At 45.2% G+C, this 13,640-nt stretch overlaps 1 protein-coding gene across 2 annotated transcripts in view; it reads left to right on the top strand.

Moving 5' to 3' along the window:
* KLHL24 (kelch like family member 24) overlaps window positions 1-13,640 on the top strand; it is a 352,308-nt gene that overhangs the window by 253,092 nt on the left and 85,576 nt on the right. For both annotated transcript variants that reach the window (XM_078665500.1, XM_078665501.1), the window contains one exon: window positions 8,514-8,702. In XM_078665500.1, the coding sequence (XP_078521626.1) occupies window positions 8,514-8,702 (189 nt within the window). The remainder of the gene's footprint in view (window positions 1-8,513; window positions 8,703-13,640) is intronic.

Raw genomic sequence — 13,640 nt, forward strand, 5'->3', positions numbered from 1 at the left:
AATCAGACGCTGCAACATTTTAAATCCTGCTACTCTGTTACCGTCAGTTACTTCAAATCCCGCCACACATGACTGTGTGGAAGTCATTAACACTATGACTAAGCCAAGACAAGACCTGACAGACATTGCTTTACCTAATCCTGACCTGACACTTTATGTGGATGGTTCATGTATGAGAACTAGTACAGGAGAACTAGTAGCCGCGTATGCAGTGACTACTGAAACTGAAGTTATTGAAACACATCGTATTGACACCCTGTCTGCTCAAGCAGCAGAGCTAGTCGCTCTGACCCAAGCCTGCATACGTGCCAAGAACCTGAAAGTGAACATATATACAGATTCACGTTACGCATTCGGAGTCGTACACGACTTCGGAGTGCTCTGGCAGGAGAGAGGTTTCATGACTTCTCATGGAACCAAGATTCAGCATGGTCTCCTCATTCAAGCTCTGTTAGATGCAATACATTTACCGACAGCTATCGCTATCATGAAGTGCAAAGCACATACGAAAGTTACTGACATCATTTCCCAAGGTAATGATCTAGCAGATCGAACAGCCAAGCTTACAGCTCAGACACCAGACATTCCAGTTAGCAAAACACAGACATCCACTCCAGAACAGACTACTTGTATGACAGTTAAGGACCCTACACAAGATGTCATAGACATACAGTTACATGCTACTCCTGAAGAAATCAGGAAATGGTCCGAACAAGGAGGGGTCCAGACAGATCAGGGATGGGTGACGAAGGGAAAAGCCACATGGTTTCTCCCCGACTCTATGGTTCAAGTCATTATCAATACCGCACATAGTCCAGCACATCTAGGAGAAAAAGCCATGTTAGACAGTATTCAGAACCTTTGGTTTAACAAGCATTTACGAGCTGCAGCCAAGCAGAAAGTCCGTACTTGTATGATATGTTGTCAATTCAATCCAGGTAAAAGTGTCCCGGTGGAACAAGGTGGATTCCAACCTCCTGACCATCCTTTTGAAGTCCTCCAGATGGATTATATTCAGATGGAGCGATGTCGAGGTTTCAAGTATGTCCTTGTAGTTGTATGCGCTTTGTCCAGGTGGACAGAGGCATATCCAGTTCCAGATTACACAGCCGCGACCACTGCCAAGCAGTTGGTTCGTGAATTTTTCCCTCGTTATGGACTCCCTAGGGTCGTGTATTCAGATAACGGCCAGCCATTCTCATCTGAGTTAATGAAGCATGTTTCCCTTTTGTTAGGGTACCAGTGGAAGTTCCATTGTGTACGCCATCCAGAAGCAGCCGGTCTCGTAGAGAGACATAATCAGACCCTGAAAATTCGAATTGCTAAGACATGTAAAGAGAAAGGTGTAGACTGGCTAGTTGCTCTGCCAGTTGCTCTATTCTTCATGCGAATGGTTGCACACTCCAGATCAGGTCTGTCTCCTTATGAGGTCGTATTCGGCCGCCCCCCAAACATGTGGGGAACACCTAGACCCCGCAGTATTACAGATGTTTCAAGTAATATGCTGACAGATTACCTAGCTTCCTTGATGTCTGCCCTACACTCTTGTCGTTCACAGGTTGCCGCCGCATTTCCAGACAATACCGAGGTGAAACCGCATGAAATCGTTCCAGGATGTTTTGTACTTGTGAGGAACTTTGATCGTTCAAGTCGGCTGGAGCCCCGTTGGAAGCAACCTCAACTAGTCCTTCTGACCACCCGCACGGCCCTGAAGTTGGAAGGCCGTAAAGGCTGGGTGCACCTGTCCCACGTCAAGAAATTCCATGGATGTCACATAAAAACATTGGACTGCCAGAATTCTAAAGACTGCCCTATTTTCAAGGACTGTCCCGCTACAAACTTTGAGTCCAAGCCTCCCCTGTTAGAGGAAACTCCGCAGCAGGAGTATAAAAAGAAGCTCCGGTCTAGTAAAATAAGTCAGCCAGTTTAATTGTCTAAGTCCCCCTCGGGTGAAACGGTTAGACAGGTATCTGACATGTATGAGATAGACCCCCATAGTGAGAGAGTTAGTCGAAACTCTATCAGATGTATCGTTTTTCTAAGTTTTCTATTGTTTCTAAGTTTGATGGTTACCTGCACAAGTTATGCATTTCATTTATGTTTTCCAATTTCTCATGTAAATAAGTTTTCTAATGTTACAGTAGAGCACACATTTAGTGATCTGCCTCCTCACGAGTTATCCTATCGTCTTGCTATGCGCAATAACACGTTCATTAGAATGTTACATTATTCACACCAGACCAGCAATGCTACTAATTGTTGGGTGTGTGGTCGACTCCCCCCTTTCCAGACACCGAAGGGAGTTCTGCCACTCTTTCCTTATCCGTTTTCACATAATGGTTCGTGTGGAGCATGGTCCATGTTAACGTCATCTTCAAATGATATGTCCCTTCTGAATAGAACATGTTTCCCAGACAAGCAAGGTCTCCCCCATAGAACAGGGTTAGATCTAGAAAATGAAGTTTATAATTTAGGTAATTATTCTTCGAATTTTATGGTCCTGAATGTTCAGTCTGATACTACTCCAGACTTACCTGCTATTTCAGTACTACCAGTCAAAGGCGAATTATGTGTCAGAAAGAATGGTTCCGCACATGTAGGACATAGTGATTGTACTACTACTGTCGAGTATAGTGACAGTGGGAAATCTATTTTCAAAGCCTCACGTCATTCTTATTTTGTGTGTGGTCAGACCGCATATGTTCGTCTGCCCCTCGATTGGGATGGAACATGTTACATTGCCTTCCTACTGCCACCAGTTTTTCTAGCCCCATCTGATTATCATAGAAACACACATCTAGTACACGTTAGACATAGACGAGAGATCGAGTCCCCAATTGTCGATCAAACTGAAACTACTTTAGAACAATATCAAGATTTCAATAAAGGTTTCTTCTTCTTTATAGGACCTATCCAGAATAGTAAGCTAATACGTAGATTAACCAGAACCCTTGAAGCAGTAGTGAATGAGACTACTTCTGCTCTAGGTAACTTAACCGAAGAGCAATCTGCTATGAGATTTGTCGTGCTCCAAAATCGTCTCGTTCTTGACGTCATACTGGCCGATAGAGGAGGAGCATGTAGAGTCATCGGATCTAGTTGCTGCATTTTCATTCCTAATAACGCGCCGTCTGTTTATTCAGCTATAACCAGACTTCATAAAATTGCCCATCAGTTACACCAGAATCCAGGCACCTGGACATGGTCCGGTTGGCTCTGGAGTATAATTTCTGCCTGGGGATGGAAAGTATTGTCATTCCTAGGTATAGCAGTAATGATTATTTTCAGTTGCTGCCTCTGTTTACAATGTGGCCCTGCGATTTGCGGCATTTGTGCTACCTCTTGTATTCCTAGTCCTAAGTCCCGTTCCAAGACAATTCGAGACGAGCAAATGATGCTGTATGAAATGATAGATGGTATCATGAATATAGATGTTTCCTGATGGAAACGTAGGGCACAAGGAGGGAATGTGGAAAAGTAAATTTTGCCATGTTATATGTGCCTACGTGTTCCCCATGTTATGTCATATGTGCATGATCGATATGCATGTATTCCCCTCTGATCAATTAAAGACTCAATTACAGTTGTGTCCATCTCTAGTACGTCAGTTTCCAGTTCTCATGAATACAACGAGTATTAGGCCTATGTAAAGCTATGTTGCCACGTTTTACAGTGTGCACGTTAATTCATTGAATTATCCCCGTTTCTAGGCCTCAAAAGGGCCCGGACTCAGATTCAGCTCCTGTCTCCTGAACCCTCTCCGAGGAGCGATACAGCCCCCACCTGTATCCCTGACCCTTAGCTTACTTTCATGCCTCACAGTGCCCGGCTCGGCCTGGCTCTGCCTCTTAGTCTGCCAAGAGTATGTTATGATTCTAGTTATCAGTCCAGCCCTCCTTCTCTGCATTCCTAAGCTACTGAATTGCATCAATAGTTTCAGTCATGGTCTAGCCTTTACGTCTCCATGTAAGAGAAATACTGTATTAATGGTCATTTAATATTCCTCAGCACGCACTACATGTAGAATAATGCATGCATCAGTCTTAGTGTCTGTTAGCCTTTGCCCTGATAACTCTTGGATTCTATCAACATGTTCTCTAAACACGAGATACTAGATATGCCTGGGTACATGTCGCTCTGACACTCCAGACTTTCGTCTCCTCTTCTAGCACAGAAGTCATAGCCCCCCAGTTCTCCCTGGTAACACGCCATTGTCAGTTTGCGCGCACCACTAGGTTAGAGGTCCCAGCTGCTCAGGTAGCCCCCTCCATGTTTCCGCCCCATTTATGACATATTCTGTTACGTTTGCATCACATGTCTATGTATACGCCCTGTACACACCTCTTGTTACACCCACTTTATGCCTTATCTTTCGCGACTGCTACAAACTCCGCCTACTGCTACGCCCCCTGTATTGAATATAATGTGTTTTGTTTAACTATAAATATTGTGCACTGTTATTAAAAGTTGCCACTCTTGCCCAGATCCTGCCCCCCGGCAGCTGCCATCCCATTCCCATGCAGGCTGTCCTGTTGCTGTCCTTTATGCTTAATTAAAGCCTGTCAACTCTAGCTACCTCGTATCTTGACTCTTATTTATTGAGCTATCTGTTATTGTATATCTAGTCAAAAATAGAACAGGTATTTAATTATTTATTTACCACAGGTCTTTTGTCTGTTTGACGTCAATCGACCTGGTCCAGGGAACTGAACCTATTATCATGAAGATAGTTAACATACATGGGGGCGATATAGGGATTATATTTAGACCCTCCGATATGGCTCCTAGCACCCACCCTTGTCCACCCTTGTTCACAACCCATATCAGCTTGATTACTTGGGGGTGGGTAAAAGAAAGATAGTGGGCGGGACTGGATTGTGGTGCCGACAGTGTCACCCACCCAGTTGCAGATGTGTGAGACTATCCCTGTGTTCCTGAAATTAACCAGGACACAGTCACCCTTTATGTTTTTAGTTGTTGGACCCACCCATGGGACCCTTCTAACCATAACAATTTCGGATGCCTGGTGCGGAGGGGGGGTCTATGAATGTTCAACCAACTAACCACTTTGTTTTTTAGGGAAGAGAACGATTCTGGAGTAGGGCCACCAAGCTCAGGAACTCCGGTTAGTACCACCACTAGGGGAGCTGCCTCCGGGGGTAGGTTGACTATCTTGCTCCACTTTAAACGGCTCTCCACTGCAGTGGGCCTCTCTGCCTTCTCCCGGCCCATACCACTGTTTCTGGTGGAATTTACCCTGGCCACAACCGTTGGTGCCGGGGCCATCGGTGCAATGTTTACTGGGACCGAGTTGATAATGGGCGGGGGAGTGGGCACTAGGGGTACCCCCGCCACCAACATCATTACCCTGCTGTACAATCGGGACTGATTTAAGATAGTTCATCATCTCCCCGGTGGCCTGTTCAATAGTTTGTAGCCTATGGTCAATAGAGTTAAGTCTGTCCAGCAGAGGGTTCAACAAAGATTTCAGAGTGGTTCCCATAGTGAGGATCAGATGGTCCGCCCCTCCTTGCACCGGATCCCCAAATCTAAAAGCATTGGGCTAGGTTATCGCAGAGGCCTGGGGAAATGAATTTGTAGGAGGGATGATTACAGAGAGGGCTTCCCTAATTTCAGGTTGGACCATGGAGTGATTGGCTTCAGGTCCCTTATCAAGTTTCGCCTTTTTCCCGCCCCTCCCCTGCGTACCGCGTTTCCTCTTGGGGACCGCCCCTTCCCGTGTTTCCTGTGACTGCCTGCATACTAGATCCAGCCCACCCACTGATCGCCCAGTGTTACCAGTGCCAGCAGGCGATGATAACACCACCACCTCTGGGACTGATGGCAATGAAGCGCTAACACCTCCTGGGCTGTTCCCAAGATCTTGCAGAGCAGCTGTAATAGTCTGATCAATGGTGTCCAACAGGGCAGTAGAAGCTCCCCCCTCCCTTTCTGGCGTTTTGGCAGTAGCTATAAGGCCCAAAGAGGATCTTCTAAGGGATTCGATGCCTTCGGAAAGACGATGCTCAACCACGGCAAGCTCACTGGCCACTACGGAGTTAGCTCTAATCAGGAAACTGTCCAGTGTACCTGCAACCACAGTGCTTGAAGCCGTAGCCTTACTCCTTAGTTCACGAGCCGCCATTGACCGCGCTTACACCCGCCCTCGTAGCCAGATCAAATGAGTATCTTCCAGCAATTCAGAGCCAAGAGAGTCAGCCCGGTCCGGTCCTACACGGTCTGTAACGGGCTACAACGGGCCCGTCCTTGGGCCGGGCTTCGCCCGGGCTCGTCCCGCGCGTGTCCCGCGTAGCGGGAGTGAAGCCTGTTCAAATAGGGCAAATAGGCGGGACTACGCAGGGGAAGAGGACCAGCTGGTGTCAGGAAGGAATGCTGGTCCTCGCAGTCCCCTGCACCCGCGTCCAGCAGCAATCTCGTGGCACTGACCCACGATGTCTCCAGCAACAAGGACCCTTCAAGAACTCCTTAGTTCACGAGCCGGCACTGTCCTGTGTCCTTACAGCTCCCAGCAGCACAGAAGGGAAGCTCTAACAGCGAGCGGCACACCTTAAGTACTCTCTCAGGAAATCGGAGGAAGGTTTACGCCAACTGGTAAATTTGACTCTGTCTGGATAAACCTGGCAGTCCGCCCGACTCAAAATAGCGCAGTAGACTCAGAGTTTGGCAGGCAGGGTACTTGTACCCTGTCTGCCAAACTCTAAATTGGACCCTTTCTCTTAAATTCTGGATGTCTTAAAGCCTGCTCTAATTGTGGGAGGCTACTGAAGGGAGAGACTGCTTTGTCCGTTCACGATTAGTGGCAGACTGATACTGGTACAAAACAACACCTATTTAGGTTGACATCGCAATGTTTTAATTATTGAAAAGTGTGAACTTGCACATTCTACAACTCTTTTACTGCCTGATGAATACGTTCCTGGTGTCTAAATATGTTGTTTCCTAATCATAAAACTTTGAACCGGATCCGGCTTGCTCTTTATCCCAGGTGTTGTGGCTGCTATTCTTTTGCCTTTGGTTTTTGTTCTAGCTAATGGAGCTCATGCTCCTTAATGAATATGTACTGTGACTGGCTTGAGTTCATCAGAATGAAGGGGAATAAAGCTCCAGGGTAGTTGGCTAGTTATGTACTGCAAAGAAATTATTGAAACTGTTAAGGAACTGCTAACATGGTTAGATGCGAGGGACTCATCCACAGACCATCTCCCTATTGATGTGGAGTTTAAGGAGAGAGCTGTTACATTTTCAAATTTCAGAATAGCCTGCAATGCAATGCTATCTCCAAAAACCTTAGCAAAAGGAACAAATGATGGACGGAATGCTGAACAATGCAAACATTCACCCCCAGTCACAAGGATGGGAAACCCCCTTTACAACACTGTTTCCACACGCAGTGCTATTACAACGCAGTTGTTACAATGACCGCATTATTAGTACACAATACCATTATATCGCAAGTCATTATGACGACTTGCTTTAGGGGGCGCAAAGGTATTGGATATAAAATCCAACACCTTCCCTGATGTTGCACAAACTGGAGTAGGAATAGTAAATAATACTACTCCTAAGTCCAGCGCACCCCCTACAGCAAGTTGTTGTAATGACTTGCGATGTAAAGCTATTGCGTACTAACAACGCGGTTGTTGTAGCGACCGCCTTGTAATAGCATGCGATGTATTCGCATGTGTTGTAACGTGCTATATTCCACAAAGATCTGGGTTTAAGCCATCGTTCTTTTGTTCATCACGCCACCCCAGTTTGGACCCAGCCATATGCAAATCAGTCTTGACCCTGTCCCTCATGGGAACAGTCCAGCCCGAACTGCCAAGCCAGGTCCTCCCTGGACCAGAAACAAGCATCCTGGTACAAAAACCTTGTATTGGCATCATTCACTACAAATTCAATGCTACCGGTTGGCACTCCTCCTGCTTGCTCAGGCTTCCCGGCTCCGATTTCTTGCTACTTCATGTTGTAACTAAGAATCAGGACATAGCAAGTAGAATTTAAAATTTGTTTTCACAACTGCTTCCTTGACCTGCACTTAAATCTGAATCTCCCCTGCCAACAAAAGACACAACAGTCTGCAAACATTTTCTTGAGAAGTGCTCACAATGGAATATTTTGTGCGAAATACAAAGTAAGGGGATTGCTAAATTGTGTTATTCCCCATACTAAATATTGCACAGAATCGTCCTAATAATATCAGCAGGAAAAAGCTATCCAGGTCCACTTATCACATATTTTGTCGTACAAAATGTTATATTCTGTTTCTCAGAGGCCTTGAGAGGTTATTTTTTCGATGGGGGGGGAATGTGGGGGACGGGGGGGGCAAGATAGGGAGCTACCTGTGATGGTTCGTTTTTCAAGGTTCATGTAGCTGACAGATACAGGGATATGCATGTACAAGAATCCTAACTGTTATGTATTTGCCCTAACACATCGAGTCATTTATAGGATTGAGAATTCTAGCTGACGTGTGTTTTTTTTTTCTCAAGGTGTATGTGGTTGGAGGATACGATGGCCAGAACCGCCTGAGCAGTGTGGAGTGCTATGATTCATTTTCAAATCGCTGGACAGAAGTAGCCCCTTTGAAAGAGGCTGTCAGTTCCCCAGCTGTAACCAGCTGTGTCAGCAAACTCTTTGTTATTGGTGGTGGCCCTGATGACAACACTTGCTCGGATAAGGTAAATTATGTTACGTTGCTAAGTTCTTCCATGCTCCTTGATACACCTGGTTGAGGCATACAAAAGCCAATTAATTTCTCTTATCTTTTATGATCAAATCTTGTCTCCCATTCGGGTTTTAAAATGAATTTGGAAATTGGAGAGGTCTTCGATCCTAAGCCTATGGTCACAGAGTGAGCAAAGGCAGTGAGTGAACCAGTCCTTTCTAAGGGACACGTGGCACTTCTTGGAGCAATTTTCCTAAGTACTTTGGCTAAAATAAGTTAGATTGGAAAAATCAGGCCAAGATGCCTTTTCAGTCTACCTATTCCCGTCACAGGCAGACTTCCCTGTTTTACATTGCTACATTAATGCCTCCCGTTTAGATGTTGTTATCAAGTGTTGAAGGTTTACAAAGATACACTTGACCAGTACCATTGCTCAAAATCTTTTTAGGTTTTAAAATCTATTTTATGGAGGGTCAGATTTCTCCTTCAAGGCCATATTTAAAAAGCCAGTATCAAATGGCACATTTTAAAAGACAATTTATCGAATATCACTGGACATTTCCACAGCTCCGCATGAATCACACATTTTCTTCAATGTCAATGTAATCCAACTTTGCCATTTTTCATTATGCTCCCTTCTCATCTTCTCTATAAGTTTCTGTAACTTCCTTCTTTTTTCTCAAACTTCCTGTCATCATTCTCTTTCGTGTCTCTGTGTGCTTTCTCGTGTCCCTCTCTCCATTTTATTTATCTCCTGAGTCGCTCCGTCTTTTTCTATGTGATGTAGAATTTAGATTTGCTTGGTTCATATTACCTCATATGAGCAGATAGGAAAGTTTATTTTTTGGTAATGACTGTTTTTAAAGGATGCCCCTGCTACAGATGTTGTTATTTAGACAGTTTGTGGCAATATTCGTTTCTTTAAGGTGGAGCACTGGAGACCAATGTTCGTGGTATATGGAGCTCTGTTGTAAACAGGGTTGTGAATCTTGCTCTTATCTTGCCCCATTTGCTGTGCATTCCAAGACCGAGGTCTGTTTTTTTTCCCATTGAAAGGATAGACTTTGGCGAGCTGCGCCTTTCTTTTCTTCGGCGTGGTTTGCCAAAGTCTATTTTTTCAATATTATATGATTTTAATAAGCAGCACAACACAGGCGGTGTGCTGCGCTGCCTACGAAAAGCTTACAATATTGAAAAGATAGACTTTGGCGAGCCGCACCAATCTTTTCATTTGCACGGCTCTCCACTCTCAATGCAGTAGGTCTCACATTTGCTAGAGTTGGAGTTATCATAATAAATACGAAAATACAGAGAAGTGGGGGGGTCTGGGTGGGTTGGTTTATAGACCATGATACCTCACAACCCTAGGCATAGTAACAAAGACAAAAGGGAGGTACATAGTCAAAGGTAGTGTGAGCTGTTTTGAGATCAAGTTGCGTGAAGCAGAAATTACACTAGGCTGAAAAAATTCCCATCAGCCCATCATTATGGCGGAGATTCATCATGTGGGATACGGATGATGTAATCCAAATCTCACCCAACCCATCTGTTGATGGTGTGGAGACAGGAAAACCGAGGTAACCGTCTAGCCACAGCTATCAGCACCAGTTTGAAATACACTGTGGCTAGATGGTTACCTCGGTTTTCCCACATGATGAATCTCCGCCATAATGGTGGGCTGATGGGAATTTTTTCAGCCTAGTGTAATTTCTGTTTCACGCAACTTGATCTCAAAACAGCTCACACTACCTTTGACTATGTACCTCCCTTTTGTCTTTGTTATCATAATAAATGCCTTTTTTTTTGCCTAGCCATGTTGCAGTACCATATGTGGCCAATAGAGATCCTATGGGACCTCTTTTGGCCACATATGGTACTACTCCTTGCAACTTGGCTAGGTAAAACATTGTCATTTATAATGCCAATAACTCCAATTCCAAAATGCTTGTCTTTTTATGTAGTGCTTGACTATGTGTGTTAGAAGACCGCATCCTGCTTTCTGCTGTAATTTACTCTCACCTAATCTTTCTGTTTCCTCTTACTGTGGCTGACTGAACTCTACAATGTGAAAAACGACATGTCAGTCTCTGACACTATTATCCGACGTTACTGGGTACTCACTTCCCACACTACAATTCTAATTATAAGATGTACCATTTACATATATGTGTTTGTGCACAGTGTCTAAGCAATTATCAGGATTGAAAACTCACATAGACCACACAAAGACGCCGGAAATTTCACAATTAACTACATTCAGCTGATGGACATGACTGTAAACACATCTGTACCATTGTCTAAACGTTACTTAGTTCATAACAACAATGCTTTTAACTTGTCTCAAATATACTGTCCGTCTTCGTCCTTCCCCTCCTTCCTCTCTGTGGTATTGTTGGCCCTAGGCCCGTATGGTGGTAAAGGATAGACACAGACACCTCAATGGGGTACTCAAATGTAGCTACGAGCACGTGCACTCGGGCTCTTTTATTGGCATGGTCACCTGACCGGTGATGCCTGTGTTGGATGCGTGTGAGCTGGGTGTATGGGCCAGCCCTCGAGGGAGTGGCTGACAAAACACTAGACTGTGTCCAGCAAGACACCCCATTCCTCCCAATTTTTTTTAAAACTAAAAAAACAACAAACAGTAGTCCAACCTGTGGGAAGGAATGAGAAGACAACTAAAAATAACTGAAGTCTCACAGTTCTGAGATGCAGGCCAGCGGTGGACAGGTGCAGCTGGGAGCACCGGGAAACAACCTTTACAACACAACTTTTACAACGCACTACCATTACAACGAAACGTTTACAACGCAACATCCATTACAACGCATGCCATTACAACACAACCATTACAACGCATGACACGACAATGCACACCACTACAACGCATGTCTTTACAACGCAGTCATTACAACGCATACCATTACAACGCATAACATTACCATCCAACACTTACCCTACTGTTGCACCCCCTGGAGTTAGAATAGTAATTTTTACCCCTACACTATACAACGGTAAACATCCTTTACAACGCAACTTTTACCACGCAGTGCCTTTACGACGCAACTGTTACAACGCATGTCATTACAACGCATAGCGCTGGGGGCGCTCTAGGATAGGTAATAGATTTAATTTACTATCCAACACCTTCCCTACTATCCACGGGGACTGGAGTTGGAATAGTAAATTAAACTATTCACTATCCAGCACCCCTTAACGCTATGCATTGTAACAGCATGCGTTGTAAAAACTGCGATGTAAAAGCATGCGTGGTAAAACCATGCGTTGTAATGTCGTACAACCCTATCCAACACTTACCCTACTGTTGCACCCCCTGGAGTTAGAATAGTAAATTTCACCCCTACACTATCCAATACTTACCTAAACATGTAATGTAATGGTATGCGTTGTATTGGTATGCGTTGTAAAGGTATTATGCGTTGTAATGGAATGCGTTGTAAATGTAGTTTTTTAATTTTCGTTGTAATGGTATGCGTTGTAATGGAATGCGTTGTAATGGATGTTGCGTTGTAAAAAATGCGTTGTAAAGGTATGCGTTGTAAAAGTGTGCGTTGTAGTGACATACATCCGGAGCACCTGGGCATCTTGGCTTGTATCCATACTTTAACCAGGTACATCTGGACACAACCACAGTGCTGATGAAGTCCGGACCCTTCAGCTTTGCGTCAGTTCAGTGACAGTCCACTTATGTGATGTTAGTCGGTCCAGCGTACTCTTGCTGTGAGGCGATGGGTGTTGTATAGTGCAAACGTAAATGCTTCAGGAGCATAGGTGGAGTCCATTGGAAACACCTGACGATAATGTCGCTCGATCTCTTGAAGACAGTCTTGGCATTCTGTGACCTGCTGAAGTCTGTTGCATGGCCTGGCTACTTCCTGGAATCCATAGGTGGGGCAAATTAAAGTCCATCTCTCACTTATGCTTGGGGAGGCCCCTTGGATGAGTTGCCACAGGACTGCCTATGGGCTGCACTGAGTCTGCATGTGTCTGCATCTAGACAGCCACAAGACCACCTCGGAGCCACCGCCTAGTCACTCGTGCAACTTCAGGTGGTGGATGTGTCCTGGTCAGAACATGCTCTCGCTACCGGGATCAGGATGTACGCCAGTTAATCAAATGGTTACTAGGTCTTCAGATCGTCACTCTGTATGGCAATGGTGCAGGACTCCAGTGGTGTTACTTGATGCTCCTGGGATGGTGATGATGCACATGACAAATGATGGAGTGGCTGCCATGAGACGACTTGTACGACAGGCGGTGATGATTTGCATGGAGGGAGGGTGACTGGAGGATCTTCACAGTCATGTAGCTCGTCAGACACTTGGTGCAGTTCTTCTTTTTCAGCATGTGTGTAAGCAAACTGGGATGCCATTTACTTTAAGCAGCCAGTGACAGGTGGCTGGACAGTCACACTGTGAAGCATGGGGCAGCTACACAGTTCGCGCACGTAGGCTGCTTACATTCGGTACTTCCACTGAGCTACCTCCCATGATGTCACCATACCCCGGATGCTGGCTTGTTTTCGTTGGTGTACTCAGGTAATGGAACGAGTACTCATTCTTGTCCCCTTGTTGACTTCACCTGCGCACCTGTGGTTGTCTGCTCTTCTGTGACAGGATGTCACCCTCCTATCTCTCCATTACTTTTCTTCTTTTCAAATGTGGCAACATGCCACATTCTCTTCTTGCTTGGTTCTTGCTTCCTGTGTAATGTGGCGTCCGGCCACATGTCTTATTTGTAAATGTTTTAAAGTGGCGACAGGCCATGTGTTGCATGGCTTTTCTGCACATGCTCTGAAGTGGTGACCTGCTACGTATTCTCACAGGGACCTCCTGCTCACTCCGTCGTCCTTTGGACTACGCATCTTCTCCTGTCGCGGACCACTCACTGGTACGGTCCTGTCTATAGAACTGGACGTCTTCTCAGGTGC

This window comes from Lissotriton helveticus, chromosome 11, assembly GCF_964261635.1.
Source record: "Lissotriton helveticus chromosome 11, aLisHel1.1, whole genome shotgun sequence".
Taxonomy (NCBI): Eukaryota; Metazoa; Chordata; class Amphibia; order Caudata; family Salamandridae; genus Lissotriton; species Lissotriton helveticus.